Consider the following 16,140-nt stretch of genomic DNA (forward strand, 5'->3'; position numbering starts at 1 on the left):
TTGCTAAGTGGAAGTTTATGGTTACTTCTAGGCAGCAACCATTGTTATGTGTAACCAAACTAGCAGTATTGTGAATATGGGACAAGTAAAGGTTTATTCCATGCTGAAAAGAGAAGAGAAACACAAGGTTTCGGCTGTGGAGCCTTCTCCTGGTGTGGAATTGTGAATATTTTGTATTGGCACGACTGTACGTCTTCTAGTTTTTGCTCATAGTTTACTGTTAATCTGCTGTACATGATGAAATTGGCGTTTCTCTCCGTTAGTTAATGCATCTTCCTGATTCACAGACTCTTCGCAGGAGGCCCACCCAAGCTGTTTTTCTGCCCAAATCATATGATCACTTGAAGGACAGTAAACCGACAACGTCAGTCCGTCTGTGTTAGTCTCCCGCTGAACTGGTTTCCAGTCCGAGGCACCTTGCAAGGCCGCCCTGGGTCAATTGCAAGAGGGCCGACCTGCAAGATCCTGTCTAAGCAGGTTCTGTTCTTCTGGGCTGGAGCTGTTTTAACGGCCAGAACCGCAGAGGCACCCGGGACGGAAACTTAGAGCTCCCCAAGAAGGCGCAGCGGCGCCATCACACGCCCTGCGGGCTCAGCGGCGGCCGCAGATGATCACCCGTGAGGGACCAGGTAAAGGCTAATTCTCTGCTGAAAGATAAGGAGTAGAGACTCAATGTTTCGGCCGTGGAGCCTTCTTCGGGTGTGCAGAAGAGGAAGACTCCGCAGCCGGAACGCTGCGTCTCTTTCCCTTTCAGCAGGAGATAAACCTTTACCAGTTCCTCGGCAGCCCGCGCCTGCTTGGACATAATCACCCGTGTCTGCGTGCGTGACTGGACAGTGCAGCCCCGAGAAGGCTGTCCGTGGGGAGCCCCCCCCCTCGCCGCGGCGCTGTCGCTTTAAGCCCGTGACGTGCCGGGGGAGGAAGTGAGCCGCTGCGCACGGGGAGGGGCCTCGCCGGTCGCGCTCGGCGGAGGGGAAGGAGACTGTGCAAAGTCTCTCGTAATTCAAACTCCGGCTGGTGCTGTTCGGGCTCGCAGCTGCGCTGAAGGAGCACCCTGGTGTCGGCAGCAAGGGAGGCGAGCCGCCGGACGAGAACGCGAGTCGCCCGGGGAAGACCGGCGCCCTCTGAGCCTCCAAGTAGGTGAGAAAACAAAAAGTACAGGAAAAGAAAGTGAAAACGTCGTATTGACCCAGAATTGTTTTAAAATGCTTCTTTGATTCTCACTAAGGAAAAGGGGAAGCCGATAATTGTGTTGGGTAATTCGTTTGGCATTATTGACGTTCGCAGGTAGAGCTTTCTTTTTTATTTCCGTGCCTTGTGGCAGTTGACTTTTTTTTGTAAGCAAAAGTTTTTTTTTTTCCTCTGCGTCCTGCATGCACCGGTCTCGCGTACGGGTGAAGTAGCGCTTCTTTCACGCCCCGGAACACATCCTGTCTGTGGATTTCCGAAATCTCGACCTCCCCCGGCTCGCGCTGGCGGGCACACGCACCCGCTGTGCCGGCCGGCCGGCTGCCCGCTCGCCCGCGACACGCGTGGCCGGGCTGCCTACGGCGTGGTCGCGCCGCTGGAGTTACTGTGCAGCACTGGGTGGGTGGGTGGCCGTCTCCCACTCGACTGGAGCTGTGATCGCATCGCCCTCCCGCTGAGTGTTGTGAACCCCGTGCATCGGCGTATTTGTTTTAAACATAAAAAAAAAACATCACTCTTTCGCTACCCAGTGGGTGACTAAAGTCGCACAGGGCTAAAGTAGAGTTACTTTTGATAATCCGTCTTCCGTTCACAGCACAGAGGGGGAAAACAGGTTGATAAGAGTAAAGAAAGGACCGGTCACTCTTGCCGGTGGAAAGCAGCAGACCCCTGCTGGGCACCAGGGCAGCGTGTGGGGAGGACGCGTCACGCAGGCTGCGCAGAGTGGGCCTGGCGTGACCAAGTCCCGCAGTGGCTTGTGTCGGGTGTGAAGCAGCTCAAACGCAAGCCCGCGGTTAGCAGTGCGAAGACGGCCGAGCAGCCTGCGGGTGTTGCTGTGAAGAAGCTGTAGCCGGGAGCAGTCATGCCGCTGGAGCGCTGAAACAGGCTCATGATCTCCCCCCCTCTGCTGGCGCTGGCTCCATCCCCGTCCTGTGCTCTTGGACCGTTCGGCAGCCTTTAACATCCTGGTTCTTGGCCTGGAGTGTCTCCTGCCTTGCTGACGGGCAGGTGTGTTAGCCCCGGAGACCCTGATCCCCCCCGATCCAGCCCCTGTCCGCCCTGCGGCCCGGGGGCTCAGGCCTCAGCCCCCGCCCTCTCGGTAAGTGCACCCTGCCATGAGCCCAGAGCTCCAGGAAATCCGCGTTCGACTTCCACTGGGATCTGCTGTGCCTGCCGGACTCCTCGTGTTGCTCGTTCGGCTCCGGCCAGATGTCCTGGAGGTGTACAGTTGTGGCTCGATTTAAAACCATATCCGGTTAAACGAGCACAAGCCCAAGATTTTGCCCCATCAAGTCTCTAAATCGCACTTCTGGTGAGAAATAGTTTCCTCAAATTCTGTAAAAAAAGCGTCCTGCGGGCTCCGGGCCCCACAGTGCCGGCGTCCTGCTGGCTCCGGGCCCCACAGTGCCGGCGTCCTGCTGGCTCCGGGCCCCACAGTGCCGGCGTCCTGCTGGCTCCGGGCCCCACAGTGCCGGCGTCCTGCTGGCTCCGGGCCCCACACTGCTACAGAGCTGTAGGCCCTTGGTACTGGAATAAACGTCCTGCTCATATGGAAGCCTTTATTGATGTCTTGCTTCAAAGCGTAGTTGGTTTTGATGGCCTTCTTTCTATTCTTAATATAATTCTTTAATTTCACATTTATACAGGCTCCTATTGTATGTTTCGTTTACTGCACCTTTTATATGCATCATTAACTGTGTGCCGGGTGCAGTGAGAATGCCCTGTGGTTGAAAAGTGCTGTGTGAGAAGAAACCCGATTGACTGCAGCTGAATTTTGGGCACACTGTAGCTCTTCCCCCTTTGACATTTTAATGTGAGTTTTTCCCTTGCAGACTGCATTGTCTGCTCTAAAGCATTAACACAGAATCATTTTTATTCCTGCACCTGATGTCCTGAGGAAAATGCTCGTGCCCCAAGTGCGAACGTTTATCTCCTCAAAAAGCCCTTCAGGATTCTGAACAGAATCTGAACAGGTGTCGCATCAGTTCCGTTTGGGCCTGAACAAAGCAGCTCTTCTCCCTAAACTTTTAAGGTCAGCTCCAGAAGGGCTTTTATACCCGTCTTCCAGTTCTGGGACTGGTACTGAAACTGCTGGGAATGGTGTGTAGTCTTCATTGGTCGGTGTGTGTTAAACTCCTTCTCCTGACTCCAAATGATCCTTCCAGCTAGCAGTACATCCATCAACCTGTTGTTTCATTGTTTTATCCAGCACAGGGTGACAGGGGAGCTGGAGCCTATCCCAGCAAGCAACAGGCACGAGGCAGGGTGCACACAGACACACACACACTCCCACCAGGGCCAGCCTTCCCAGAAGCAGATTGATTTACCAGTTTGTCTGTGGGCTGAGGGAGGAAACCCATGCAAACGCATGGAGAACATACAAACTCCACACAGACAGCTCCCCAGGTGTTTACCTCAGGGCCCCAGCGCTGGGGGCAGTAATGCTGGCCACTGCGCCACCGTGCTGCTCGCCAGCAGTACAGCGTCTTGGCGTTGTGACCACCGGGCTGGGCGCTCATCACGCCCTCTGACTCGGGACCGCCTCTCTCCCTCGCCGTCTCTCCCAGGTCCCATGTGCAGCCCGAGGAAGAGCTGTTTGCCTTCGCCATCGGAGTGAGGCTCACCCGCCCTCTCGCCCTTCCCATCGCCCCGGTCTCTCGCCCACCACCGCCACCATGTCCCTGGCGCTCAAGCAGGTCTTCAACAAGGACAAGACCTTCCGGCCCAAGCGCAAGTTCGAGCCGGGCACGCAGCGCTTCGAGCTGCACAAGAAGGCGCAGGCCTCCCTGAACGCGGGGCTGGACCTCAAGCAGGCCGTGCAGCTGCCCGCGGGCGAGAACCTGCACGACTGGGTGGCCGTGCACGTGGTGGACTTCTTCAACCGCGTCAACCTCATCTACGGCACCATCTGCGAGTCCTGCACCGACCAGTCCTGCCCCGTCATGTCTGGCGGGCCCCGGTACGAGTACCGCTGGCAGGACGAGCACAAGTACAAGAAGCCCACCGCCCTGCCCGCCCCCAGGTACATGAGCCTGCTGATGGACTGGATCGAGGTGCAGATCAACAACGAGGACATCTTCCCCACCAACATTGGTAAGGTGTCTCGGGGGGCGGGGCTGGGGCGGAGTCATACGTGTGGGAGAGGCTGTGGGTGGGGCTGGGGGTGGGACAGCAGCACAGGGTGAATTTAAATTCCTAGGAAAGTAAACAAACAGATTCGAAGACATATTCCCTCCATACGCTCTTGTGAATTGTGAATTAGAAGGATGACATCTTCTTAATTGCACTTGAAAGTTTTTTAATATTTACATTTTTAAAATTTTTTTTTTACTCCTTTAATTTGACGCCACCCTTTAACCTGGCACCTGGTGTGACAGCCCCGAGTCTAGAGACGCTGTATTGCTGACCAGGGTCCGCAAAGCCATCTCTTACAGTCCCCTTAAATATTAACTTTCCTTTTACTGAACCTCTGTAAATGCAGTTTCTGTCGCTGAAAATAGGACAAGACGCGCTCCTCTCTATAGCACATCTGAAAATAAACCTCTGTTCCAGGTTACGTCTTGACTGGCCAAAATTAGCACTGCTATGTTTGAAGCAGTTCTCTAGAAGCGCTTCTGAAATGCACCATGTACTTTAGCTGTACCAAAAATAAGTCATTCTCATTCACCTAGTCTGTTGGAAACTCTTCTTATTGTTCTGTGATGGATAAAAGGTGTCAGTAGTCAGTGAGATTTTAGTTTCAGAGTAGTAGCAGAGCTGAAAGCAGCACAAAGAGCCCCTCGGAACTCCATGCTGGGAATGAGAGAGAAGGTTATGTCCAGCAGGGGTGGTACAGGAAACCTCTGGCTGATTCCAGCATCTGTCCTGAACGTGTAATGGATCCAGACAAAGAGAAGAGCCACAGAATCCCACCTGAACGGTATTCTGTAAAAAATGGCTTCGATATGTCTCGGGTTTTTCAGAATCCATCTTGCAAGGATTTGGGGGTCTAAGTGTCTGTGGCTGGGAGTGCGGTCCCTGTACCCAGACAGCAATCGTACTGACCCTGGAATGACACAGGCGTGGAGTCCTTTGACAGGACCAGTTCTATAGTTGCATCACAATTAGAGCGACTGTCTCTTCATAATCAAAACCATTTAAAACACCAGTCCTGATGGCTTTACATTTCATTTCTAATACTATATCAGATGGTTTGCAAAGGAAGCACCATATATTAGCGCGCAGATATATCGATCTAGTCTTCGATTTAGCTGCAGAGGCTGACGGGTGAATTATACCGCTTGCTGCGTACGCTCTTGAAGAAGAGAGCGCTGTCTGCCACTCCTGTGATCTTGGCAGGCTGGAGTCTGCTGCAGTGAGGGGTCAAGCCTTGTGATCATGTTTCGGATCAGGCCGAACGTCACGTGGCCTGCCTCCTGCTTCAGTCAGCTGCCTGGCTGTGCCGGTTGGCCTGACTCGGTGCTGTGTGCAAATATAGCAGCTGTCCAGCAGCGCGGATGTTGGCTGGCACAGGATGATGATGTCATCATAAATTGACATTGCATACCTGGTGCTTTCGTCTTAACCGGGGTCGTTCTTTTGGAAATTTAAAGACACGGGTACAATCTTCAATTTCCTCTTCCTTAGTCTGACACCTTCCCGGTTACAGTAGGCTTCTGATCTTGTGATCCAGCAGTGCTGTATACATCTGGTCTCTGGAGCGGGAGCGAGCACTGCGCGGGGTGGCTGGGAATGAGGCTGCACCGGTTTGAGCCATTTCGGGTTTCCCACACGACGCCTTGTGCACTCGGCCTGCGTCAGGGGCTGGGAGTGATCGCAGACTCATCACGGAGGATCCCAAAACTAATGCCTTGCATTCAGCAGGGGATGCACTTCAGTCTCCACTGCAGTGCAGGCCCACCTGGGTGACGGGCGTCAAGCGTCCTGTAGCAGCCACGACACTGGTCACCAGCTCAGGTAGAGACATGAGCAAGCTCCCCCCCCCAGCTGAATGAAGGGGGATGATGAGGGAGGCCAGATTTCACAAGCCAAGAGTGGAATTTAGCCAAAAGCGCCATGACATCTTATAGACCCAGTACTTAGGACCTCAGGCCTTTACTGGGGCACTGGACTGGAAATTCTGATCCAGAGGGAAGAGGGATCCATCTACCCGTCCCCTGATACTTGTTACAAATAACTCGTGTTCTAATATATTGAACTTGCCGGAGTTCAAGGTGCCTAAAGTTTTGGATTTCTTGTTTTCTTGAAAATGAGTTATATTTTTCTAAAGCTTGCAGCCAGCACTTTTCTGTACTGAGATTAAATCACGGATTCATGGAGGTCAGCTGCATTATCTTTTCACTTTGCGTTGTGTAACTGTTCTGCGTCATTACTTCGTCTTCAAGTTCCTGTGACTCACTCCCCACTGTGCTCGGTGTCGCTGGCAGGGCAGCAGGGCTGGGGCTCTGGGTCAGGTGTTGTCAGACTGGACCATAATTGAATTTAGAGGATCATAAAGGTTTCACATACAGCTCCATGATCTCCGAAGTTGATATGAGACCGCGGTTGATGTACGGTCAAGTGCAGATGTTATTTAAAGGTTTAAAGATTTTGTTTTTGTAATTTGAGGAGATTTGCACAAGAATGTTACCTTTATTTGAACCGAATCCGAAAGTTACAGAAATCAGCTTCTGCCGTCTTGGAATATTGAAATTCAGGCAAGACGGATCCTTCCCAGAAATCAGTGGAAAGGATTGCAGGGTGCGTGATTCGTTTTAGAGGAAGTGGCCAAATAAAAATAACTCTGGAAAGTTCAATACTTTTTTGCTTATAATATTGAATTGAAAGTATACTACAGTACAAAAGCCCGGTTAATAACTTCACCTGTTGGCCGTTTTCCCAGGAAAACGGGTTTGTCGTGTGTTCAGACAATCACCCTGTTTTCTGCGGCAGGTGATTTTACATGCTGCATTGTTGTTGTTTTTTTTTCGTATTTCTAACATCACCCCAAAAGCAAGATTTGGAATGTGAGAAAGCAAACAAAAAATAACAAACCAGGAGAAGCATGGGTCTCCTCGGACAGAGGCTACAGGAGCTGCGGTTCGGCGGGTCTCTTGAAAGAGGCCTCTGGAGAGACCTTGGGGAGCGCAGTGGAACTGGAGCCCTGACGAGACGAGCTCTGTTTAATGTTTCATGCTGCTCTCGCTGTATCTCTGGCAGCAGGAGGGCTGAACGGTTCTTGGAAGGGTGGCTTCCTGGAAAAATCGGGCACAGCGGTGAGCTGGCATTGATCCTGCCAAAGGAAAATTTGCACCCATAGGACTAAGCCTTTTTCGGATGTGGTCTTCCTTTGAGATCCTTGTGATCATTGGTTTTGTTGACACCTTGTCTAATTACCAACTAAGATCAAGTTGAGTAGCTGGTTAAAGTCTGTTCATTGACTGGGGACAAGTATTTAGCACAGCTTGTCCTAGCTCTGCCCTGCCTTGAGCCAGGAAAGCCTGAGAACGTCGTGGCGCCGCCCTGTCGATGGTGCCCCGCAGCTTGGTGAGCTCTGGTCACGGCTGGCTAGTGGCCCGAGACCCAGGCTCGAACCCGGGACGCTTGAATCGGAGAGCTCAACCGGGCACCCCCCAGCAAGCACCATGAGTGGGTGAGCCGCTCAGTAGCCCTGAAACTGTACCCGAGTTATTCATCGGGTGCAACTCTCTCCTTCACAGGTACGCCCTTTCCCAAGTCCTTCATGCAGGTGGCAAAGAAGATCTTGTCTCGGCTCTTCCGGGTCTTTGTCCACGTCTACATCCACCACTTCGACCGGGTCAGCCAGATGGGGGCCGAGGCCCACGTCAACACCTGCTACAAGCACTTCTTCTACTTTGTCACCGAGTTCAACCTCATAGACCACAAGGAGCTGGAGCCCCTGGTGAGCAGGTCTCTTGTCTTTTGTCTCTTTCGCTCCGAGGTCTGAGAAATCAGATGCAGAGACTGAAAACGGAGTGGAGGAGAGAAGGAGGGGGTGTAGTGCAGCGATCACGGGTCTGGACGCCCGACTGGAGGGTTGTGGGTTCGAATCCCAGGTGGGAACGCTGCGGCCGCCCCCTTGAGCAGGGTACTGTACCCTTACCCTGTCTGCGCCAGCAAGCCCGGCCGTGCAGAAGTGTGCTGGCGAAAAAAAAGCAAAATGCATGACTGCGTCCTCTCAAAGTCACCCGAGTTAAAAAGGTTTCAAAAATGATGCTCTTTTTAAACAAATTTTAGACTCGCTGAATAGTGTTTTGTTTCACATGCCCATCTGGTTCGCCAGTCGTGTGCCTGTCAGATCTGCCCTTGTGGCTGCAGGCACGGCAGCCTCATGGGACAGGAAGAGGAAGTGCTGACTCCGCCCCTGAGCCACTCATCTGCTCACAGTCGGCGCGGCCGTCGCACCCTTGAGTTAACCCTGTCTTCCTCTCTGGGTTCCTCTTGCAGAAAGAAATGACGTCCCGGATTTGCCACTGAGAACAGCTGATTCCTGCCTTCGTCTTGAGCTGTGTTGGGGGGGGTTGGTAGCCGAAAATACATTCCATTTCATAGCAGCTTTCATAGGAGACCGCTTGGAAGACTGAAAAAGACAAAGATTTTATTTTTATAAATACTGTCTGTTTATAGGGAGAGAATTTCTGCTAATCCTCTGCTTGGTAGAGACGAGATGTTTATCAGAGTTCAGTATTAAGCAGTTTTAAGTTTTCGTTTTTTAATGGGAGCCTACCACGGAATTCCACCAATTCATGTTTTTATTTATGTTTTAAGAAGTACGATTATCTCGGTTTCAGACAGTTCCTCGCTGAAGAAGCACAATGAGACCTTACGATTGTGTCACTGCATTCTGAAGCCTGGGGTTCATTAACAGAGCAGAAAGGGGGGTACGGGTTGTGTGTTTCAGGCTTTCAAGATAAGACAAAGTTAAAAGTTCATGTAAAGGATTGCCTAGTGCTAAATTGTCCTTCTCCAAACATTTTTGTTCAGTGACTTAGAAAGTAAATGTTTTTCAGACAGCTATTTTGCCAGTTAGCTGTTCTAGGTTTATTAAACTCTCATCCATCCTACCAAGATGAAATTAATATTTAGAGTAGATTAATTAAGCGAAGGCCCTGGGTGCGATTGCTTATGTCCACAAGTGCACAGGCCTCTGCACAGTCATTTGGACTGTGTAGAAATGTGACCGTGAAACTCCTAGGATGGACTAGAGTTCTGTAAACTTAGAAAAAATGTTGATGTTTAAACACTTTAATGAGAGTTTAACGAGTTCCTAAATGTAGTAGTGAAGACGCTTTCAGAGAGGGAGAGAGCCGTGACTCATTTCTGTAACCAGATGTATATGAGCTGTATTGTTTAATGGCAGCTCCCTGGTGCTCTCAGATTGGTGTACAAGCTCACTATGTGCTGCCCTCCTCCAGAGTGGCAGTAGGCGACTGAAGGGTTTGAGTAGCCATCTGAAGTGTTCTGGAGTTAAGAATGCTCTGCTAGGAAGGACGACAAGGAATATACAGTAAGGTGCATTCTGTACCTGCAGCTTTTAAGCATGCACCCTTTTAAAAAAAGTAAAGTCGACAAATATATGATTGCAAACCCACTGGATTTCTTGTTTTTGGCAATGACTCTCCTGTACTCTGACACATCAGCTGGGCAGAGCTGGGCATCTTTGTCTGCAGCTTCTGGAGAGGGTGCAAGCTGGAGAGACAGCCTTGGCTGATGTTGCTGCAAGGCTATGTTAACCTGGTAGGGGGCGCTGTTGTGCCTGATCCTAGCCCTGCATCATGCACCACTGTGGGGAGAATACCAGTTGTAGGACAGATCTTTCAGCAGCCCAAGACAACATTTAGACAAATGCACTTGGGTTAACTCTTAATTCTTTAAGCAATAATATTTTTTTTTTCATTTTCTATCTGTTACATTTGAGGTGTTGATCCTCAAAAAATATATTCCATGTTTTCTTTCTAAAATAGCATTCAGCAGGTTCTCGGTCATCTTGCATTTTAAGTGTTCTTAGGGTAGTGCGCAGCTGTGTAGTTCACATTTCACATCAACAGATCCGAGGCTTGGGATTCCTTCTTTTCTTGATCATAGTGAACTTATTGACGTATTTACAAGGACAACTGACACTTCCTTCTGGCAAACATTCTTGCTACTAGTTCAGAGCAGTAGCCGTTTTTATTGATGGGTTCCTTCCACCAGCCTGGACACAAATGCAGCTAATGAAATATTGACTTTTCAAGTTCACAGCGAGGCCATGGTGACCCTGTTCAGGGACCTCCTGGACCGGTAACACCAGCTTCTTGCGTATGTGTGACGGGTGCTCGGTCGCAAAATGTTTAGTGTGAGTAGGCTTCAAGGGAGTGACATTAGTTCTGTACCAAGCACAAGCACCGTGCCACTGGGCCCTGTTACACAGGACCTGTCCTTGAACACTAGCTTCTATCAATTTTTATAAAGGCATGCTGTTCAACTATGAGCTGACTTGCCCCTAATAAGAAAACAGTCAGCTCATGGTGTTTGAAATATATTGCTGTATTCAGCCCTTGGTACAGTGGAGAGCACTGCGAGAAGGGGTTGAAGAGGCCACGGAGAATGGTACGATTGTCATTGTGGCAGCACAGTGAATAATTGAAAGCAGAGATGCAGTATCTAGCATTCCAGTGTGAGCTACAAAGAGCCTTTATACTCAAAAGCCGTTACTAACCATTTTTAAACTGTGCGCCCCCAAGCAGTACTCTTCCTTTCCTCTGGAGTGGCTCGGGGGAAGGGAAATTGGAAGCCCTGTCACCAGCATGATCTTCAGTCACGAGGAAGCAGGAGCCAGAACTGCACAGGAACGAGTCACGTCCGCTGGTTCAGCTGTTAATCCTTTTTCTAGTCTGAGGCTTTCCGTTGTGGAATGAACTTGTTCCTGCGCTCCTTTCCTGAGCCTGACCTGAAACGGCTCAGCCAGTGGTTTTAGAAATAGTTCTTCCCGAGCAGAAACTGAGCCGATTTCTGATACTCCAGCATCCCCCTTCCACCCTCTGAACACTCTGTTACTGCCTGTATTATCCAGCAAAGGTGGCGTAGTGATTAGAAAGCAATTGTTCCATCATTGATTGCTTTCTCAAAGGGCTTGCTGATCTCTCATTTTTTTCCACTTGGAGTGGAAACAGACTGCGTTTACCTGTAAGACCACTCTGCTCTAGAGCTTCCAGGGCTGTCCAAATGAGAACAAGACGACCAGCTTCAGAGAAAGCCTACAGATCGCTGACAGCCAGCACTGTAGCCCAGGCAAACGCTCTTGAGGAGGTTTGCAGTCCTCAAATTCCTAATACAAGAAGTTGTATATGACCTATAAAAAGGGATCTTATCTTTTGGTTTTTAACGCCTAGAAGATGAAGTGTCTTTTTAATGGACAAGGTGGGACTCTCACCTGCTGTCTGTGGCCTGTCACTGCTGTAGTGCGCTTCAGAACCGTGGGCCCACACCTGCTTGAACAGAGGCTGTTGGACTCTCTGCTCTGTGCTCGGGTTGCCCTGTCCTGGGCAGGAGAATGTTTTTCAGCTGTGTTACAAAATGTGTGTATTTGAATCTTTGCTTCATGTTGTCATTTTCCCTTTTATATATTAAAATGCTATTTTATAAATGGATTCAGTCTCTGTGGTTCTCCTAAAGGGGTTGATTCGCTGGGCTGTACTCTGGTTCTCCAAATTTTATAGGGAGGGGGGAGGTTCAAAATCTTTTTTGCATGTGTAAAGTGACTTCCTTTGGAAAAGTACATTTACATTTGGCTTGAAGACCATTTTGGTGAACTAGTTTCAGTTCCTTTGGAATTAGAAGAGTTGGAGCATGTTTTCCACTAGCTACAAAATCTAAAATTTTACACCTCTGCATGTATTTAGTCTCTTCACATTTTAAAGGTTATCTTAAATACCTGAAGAGTACATAAAGTGATTCTTACTAGGCAGACCTTTATCTGTGTTTCTGTATACATAGTATTCCAATGTTTTTTAAACCTGCTTTTGTCATTTTCCCCAGTTAGAAACATTAATAATCTGCTTTACTGGAGTGTGGCAGAAAAACACAGTTCTATGTCCACCATAAGGACTTTGCAACACAAAATTGCAGACATAGTTAAGCCTCAGAGAAACGTCACAAAGGCAACAGCTGCTTCTACTGTAGCTCAGATATTTCGCTATCTTGTCTGAGGACACTAAAACAGTCCAGTCATAGCAGCAAAAAAAAAAAAGTAGCTAATTGTGCAAGCTAAAAGTACAAACATTTGCCCTAGAACATCAGAGAGGCTACACAGAAAAGACAAGCAGGCGGCGCACCATGTTTATCTGGATCGGATTCTCTTCACTCCCAAAGCCTGTACTGGCTGTACTAGTGGCACCTGCCAGACACAACATTGCCTTTATTGTATTGGGTCAAAATAACCCCATGTGAACTAAGAACAGGCAAACTCCACACAGCCAGGAGCCCAGAACCCTGGAGCTCCACACTGTGAAGGCATGTGTTGCAGAAGAGGGCTGGTGGTGTTCCTCCACAAAACTGCTTGGATGAACAAGGCACGTGTGGGCAAGTACTCCTGCTCTGCTGAGGCCACTGGCCACCAGTCTTAAATAACTGTGCCCATTACCAGCACACAGCACACTGTAGCACTTTGGGAGAGTTGGTGCCTGTTGAGGTCAGGGGTCAGACTGAAGAGCCCCCAGGCCCACTGTGACCTCAGTGGTGAAATAGACGCTACTGGTCCCTATACTATAAAAAGTATATATACAAATGTGCAGTAGGTGGCGCAGTTGGATTATTTGCATCCTTAAATGTTCAGCGCTGTGCAGTTAAGGGCATGATTCTGAGTACTGTTATCCTCTAGGAATGTTTCTTCAGCTGATTCAATCCATCTTTACTTTGTGTAAGAAGCACCAGCATCACACCTACAAGGACAAATGAAATTAATCTGTTACACTGTTTTGTTCCTGTTCCTACAAATGCACTTCAGAAGTCTACTTACAACCATCACAAATGGAAACAATGAAAAACATCATAAAGCCTGTGGCATCTTCTTATTGTACAGTACACATAAAGATTAATTCAAGAGTCCCTTGCAAAGGCTGTGTAAAATACTAAAAAACAATCAGATTATTGACACGCTGCCCTCTTAAAATGGGGATTATGAGGTGGGAAATTAGCTCAAATTGTGCTTTTTAGCAGGCTTACTCTGAACTTGTCTTAAGACATATGCAGTATATAAACACTGTACTTAATAAGCACCTATTGTTGAATAAAGGATTTAAGTTTTAGTAAGAGCTAGACAGAGGCACCAGAGTGATGGTTACTGGCAACTGGTTACTGGTGGGGCTGAGTGTAACTCCATTAGTGTCTGAGCTGGCTCGAGAGCTGAAGAGACTGGGAGCAGTTACTGTAGTTCAGACCAGTTATTCACCTGCAACTGCAGAGTCTCTTCCCAAAGTGCCCCAACTGCCTCTCTCTACCCTGAGGACATAGCCCAGCTTTGCCCATTGACTCCCAGTCGTGTCGCGGATACGTTCTGTGCCACTCCTCAGCAGGGCCCAGTGCATCAAAAGCACTTGGTCTTGATGCAAACTTGACAGTGTAAATGTACCTGCAGTATTAGCTGCCCAAGTGTTTGAAGGAAGAGAGTGCTGCCCGAGGTCATGTCCAGCCCTCTGACTGTGTGAACATTCATGGCCTCCCTTCCTGACCTGACATGCTGGACCATCTGATCCAACAGCGGTGCACTGGGAATACAGAGGCAGCAGGCCTTGTGCCTGGTTACAGCCGATAAAGAAGGCACAGAGTAAAGGCAAAACACGTAATTTTTTTTTACTGATTCTATAGTACCAGGGCTGTATGACAACACAAGCTGTCTGCAAAAACGACGAAGAAGCAGAACGATATTATATTTAAAGCATGCGCTCGGTAGTCATAACGTATCCCTTTAATTGGTGATAGAGCTTCCTGTGGTGTGCCTGGGCTCAGTTCCACTCACGGTACAGTATCTCGGTTTCAGGAAAAGTGGTGTGCTTACATCAGCCCGCAGGACTCACTATTACTGTACAGAAACTGGGACTCTCCCCTGCGGCCGTGACGACTCGGCGGGCTGGCTCACGCTTTCCCGGAGTTTCCAGAAACCCCGGGACTCACTCCTCCCTCTCCTTCCCTTTCTCTGATGCAATGTTGCAGCACCATTACAGCTCCAGGCGCCTGAGCGGTTCAGACCGGTCTGCGCTGCAGCGGGCTACCCGGCCCCCGAGCGGGCCAGCAGCGCGGGCCGCCGAGACATTTCCCCGTCCACCGGCCCCCCTCCAGCCCCTCCCCCTGCCCTGCCCTGCCCTGCCCTGCCCTGCCCCGCCGTGCGAGACGTGAAAAGCGCCGCAGCTCTTGCAGAACAGAACATTCCTGCGTGTTCGAGAACACGGAAGGAAGAGGGGGCGGATCCGCAGCCGCGACACACGGGCCCCAAGCGCAGTTCGGCCTTCTAAAGGCGGAAGCCCCGACACAGTGCTCTTCCGTTGTCTGAGCGGAGCAGGGGCTCGAGTTGTTCTCACTGTGCTGAGTAGGATATGCAACACCGCCTACCTGTGCAGGGGTGCACAGAGGTTCAGCGATGTGTGCAGTACGTGGCCCAACGGAAGCGAAGGCAGATCGTGTATATGGAACAAGCACACGTGCTCTAAAGTGCTTTTATTAAACTTTCTGGCGCTCCTGTGCTCTTTCCGAGCAGTTACTGTTGAGTTCCCCTGTTATCACTGGTTTCACTACTGTAGTATCTGAGGTGATAGTTTAGCTGCAGTAGGAGCCTCGTGTACTGTAAATAATGATAGTTCAGATTATCTGTCATATGTACAAGTGCAATGAAGTGCTTGTAGGCTCTGATATAACGACTATAAGGAAACATCAGACATAAACACACAACAGCTGCGCTGAGTTACATTTGTTGCGCTGAGCAACAATTAAAGTTAAATAACATACAACTTAAATACAAGTCAACACAAGCAGTGCGCAAAAATGCTCCTGAGCTCTGCCTACATTACCACTGTTTACAAATCTTTAATAACTAGGATTGTACATTACCTTTAATAACTGGAGAAAGCTGTGTAGCCCTTCAGGACCTGGAGCTCCTAAGAAGCCTAGTATGGTTTTTAGTTATTTTGAATACAGCAATGTTTTTGTGCAGTGATATAATTGCAGCTAGCTGTAGAGTGACATGTCTGATGTGATGACACTGTAGTCCCATGATTTTTTTACATCCATCCATTTTATCCAATGCAAGGTTGTGGGGGAGCGGGACCCTATCCCAGCAAGCCATGGGCGCAAGGCAGGATACACTCTGGAAGGGACGCCAGTCCATCACAGGGAACACACAGACACAAACACACAGACACTCGCGCCTGGGCCGGTTTTCCCAGAAGCCAGTTAACCAAGCAGTAAGTGTTCAGACTGTGGGAGGACACAGATTGCACCCCCGGTATGGAACTGAACCCAGGACCCCAGTGCTGTGAGGCAGAAATGCTAACCACTGCGTCACCCTGCTGCCCCTGCTGTCCCACAACTAATCTCATTCTGTTGAAGACAGGCTGTAGCATTGCCACAGAGCTGCTCATGTTATCTGTATACATAGAGTATTCCACAAGCGTGTGCTGAGAGAGAGGGACCCGTCCTCCCCAGATATTACAACATGTGCCAAAGCGACACAGGAGATGGAGGTCGAGGGAGAAAGACCAACCCCAGGGGAGCAGGAGACATGCAAGGCAGCTGGGCCACACCTGTGGGTTACTTCTTGTGTCTGCTACTGCTGCAGACCTGTGTTCAGGCACAGGTGTTCAGATTACATCATGATGATGGGCTTGCCTGGAGCACTGGAGTGTATATCAGTAACAGGTTTCCTCTTATGCAGGCAAATACTGTGGATCAGTCTACTCTTCAGGAGACTGAGAGTGCCTGGAG

At 49.7% G+C, this 16,140-nt stretch overlaps 1 protein-coding gene across 2 annotated transcripts; it reads left to right on the forward strand.

The window, feature by feature from the left end:
• The first annotated feature begins 922 nt into the window (after positions 1 to 922).
• Positions 923 to 11,816, forward strand: mob3a (MOB kinase activator 3A). 2 transcript variants are annotated; one of them, XM_088622040.1, is made up of 4 exons: positions 923 to 1,140; positions 3,756 to 4,281; positions 7,887 to 8,089; positions 8,635 to 11,816. In XM_088622040.1, the coding sequence occupies exons 2-4, from the start codon at positions 3,864 to 3,866 to the stop codon at positions 8,662 to 8,664; spliced, it is 651 nt and encodes a 216-aa protein (XP_088478166.1). In that variant the 5' UTR covers positions 923 to 1,140; positions 3,756 to 3,863; the 3' UTR covers positions 8,665 to 11,816. The 2 variants fall into 2 exon arrangements, with proteins under 2 accessions (XP_088478166.1, XP_088478168.1); XM_088622042.1 differs by having other exon boundaries at positions 923 to 1,136.
• The last annotated feature ends 4,324 nt before the right edge of the window (positions 11,817 to 16,140 follow it).

This window comes from Lepisosteus platostomus, chromosome 27, assembly GCF_059453375.1.
Source record: "Lepisosteus platostomus isolate fLepPlt1 chromosome 27, fLepPlt1.hap1, whole genome shotgun sequence".
Classification (NCBI taxonomy): Eukaryota; Metazoa; Chordata; class Actinopteri; order Semionotiformes; family Lepisosteidae; genus Lepisosteus; species Lepisosteus platostomus.

Excerpts from the sequence above, each read along its gene's own strand:
- mob3a (XM_088622040.1), top strand. The coding sequence starts at position 3,864 with ATGTCCCTGGCGCTCAAGCAGGTCTTCAACAAGGACAAGACCTTCCGG. Across the intron at positions 4,282-7,886 it reads CATCTTCCCCACCAACATTG|GTACGCCCTTTCCCAAGTCC; the intron begins GTAAGGTGTCTC and ends TCTCCTTCACAG. Across the intron at positions 8,090-8,634 it reads ACAAGGAGCTGGAGCCCCTG|AAAGAAATGACGTCCCGGAT; the intron begins GTGAGCAGGTCT and ends TTCCTCTTGCAG.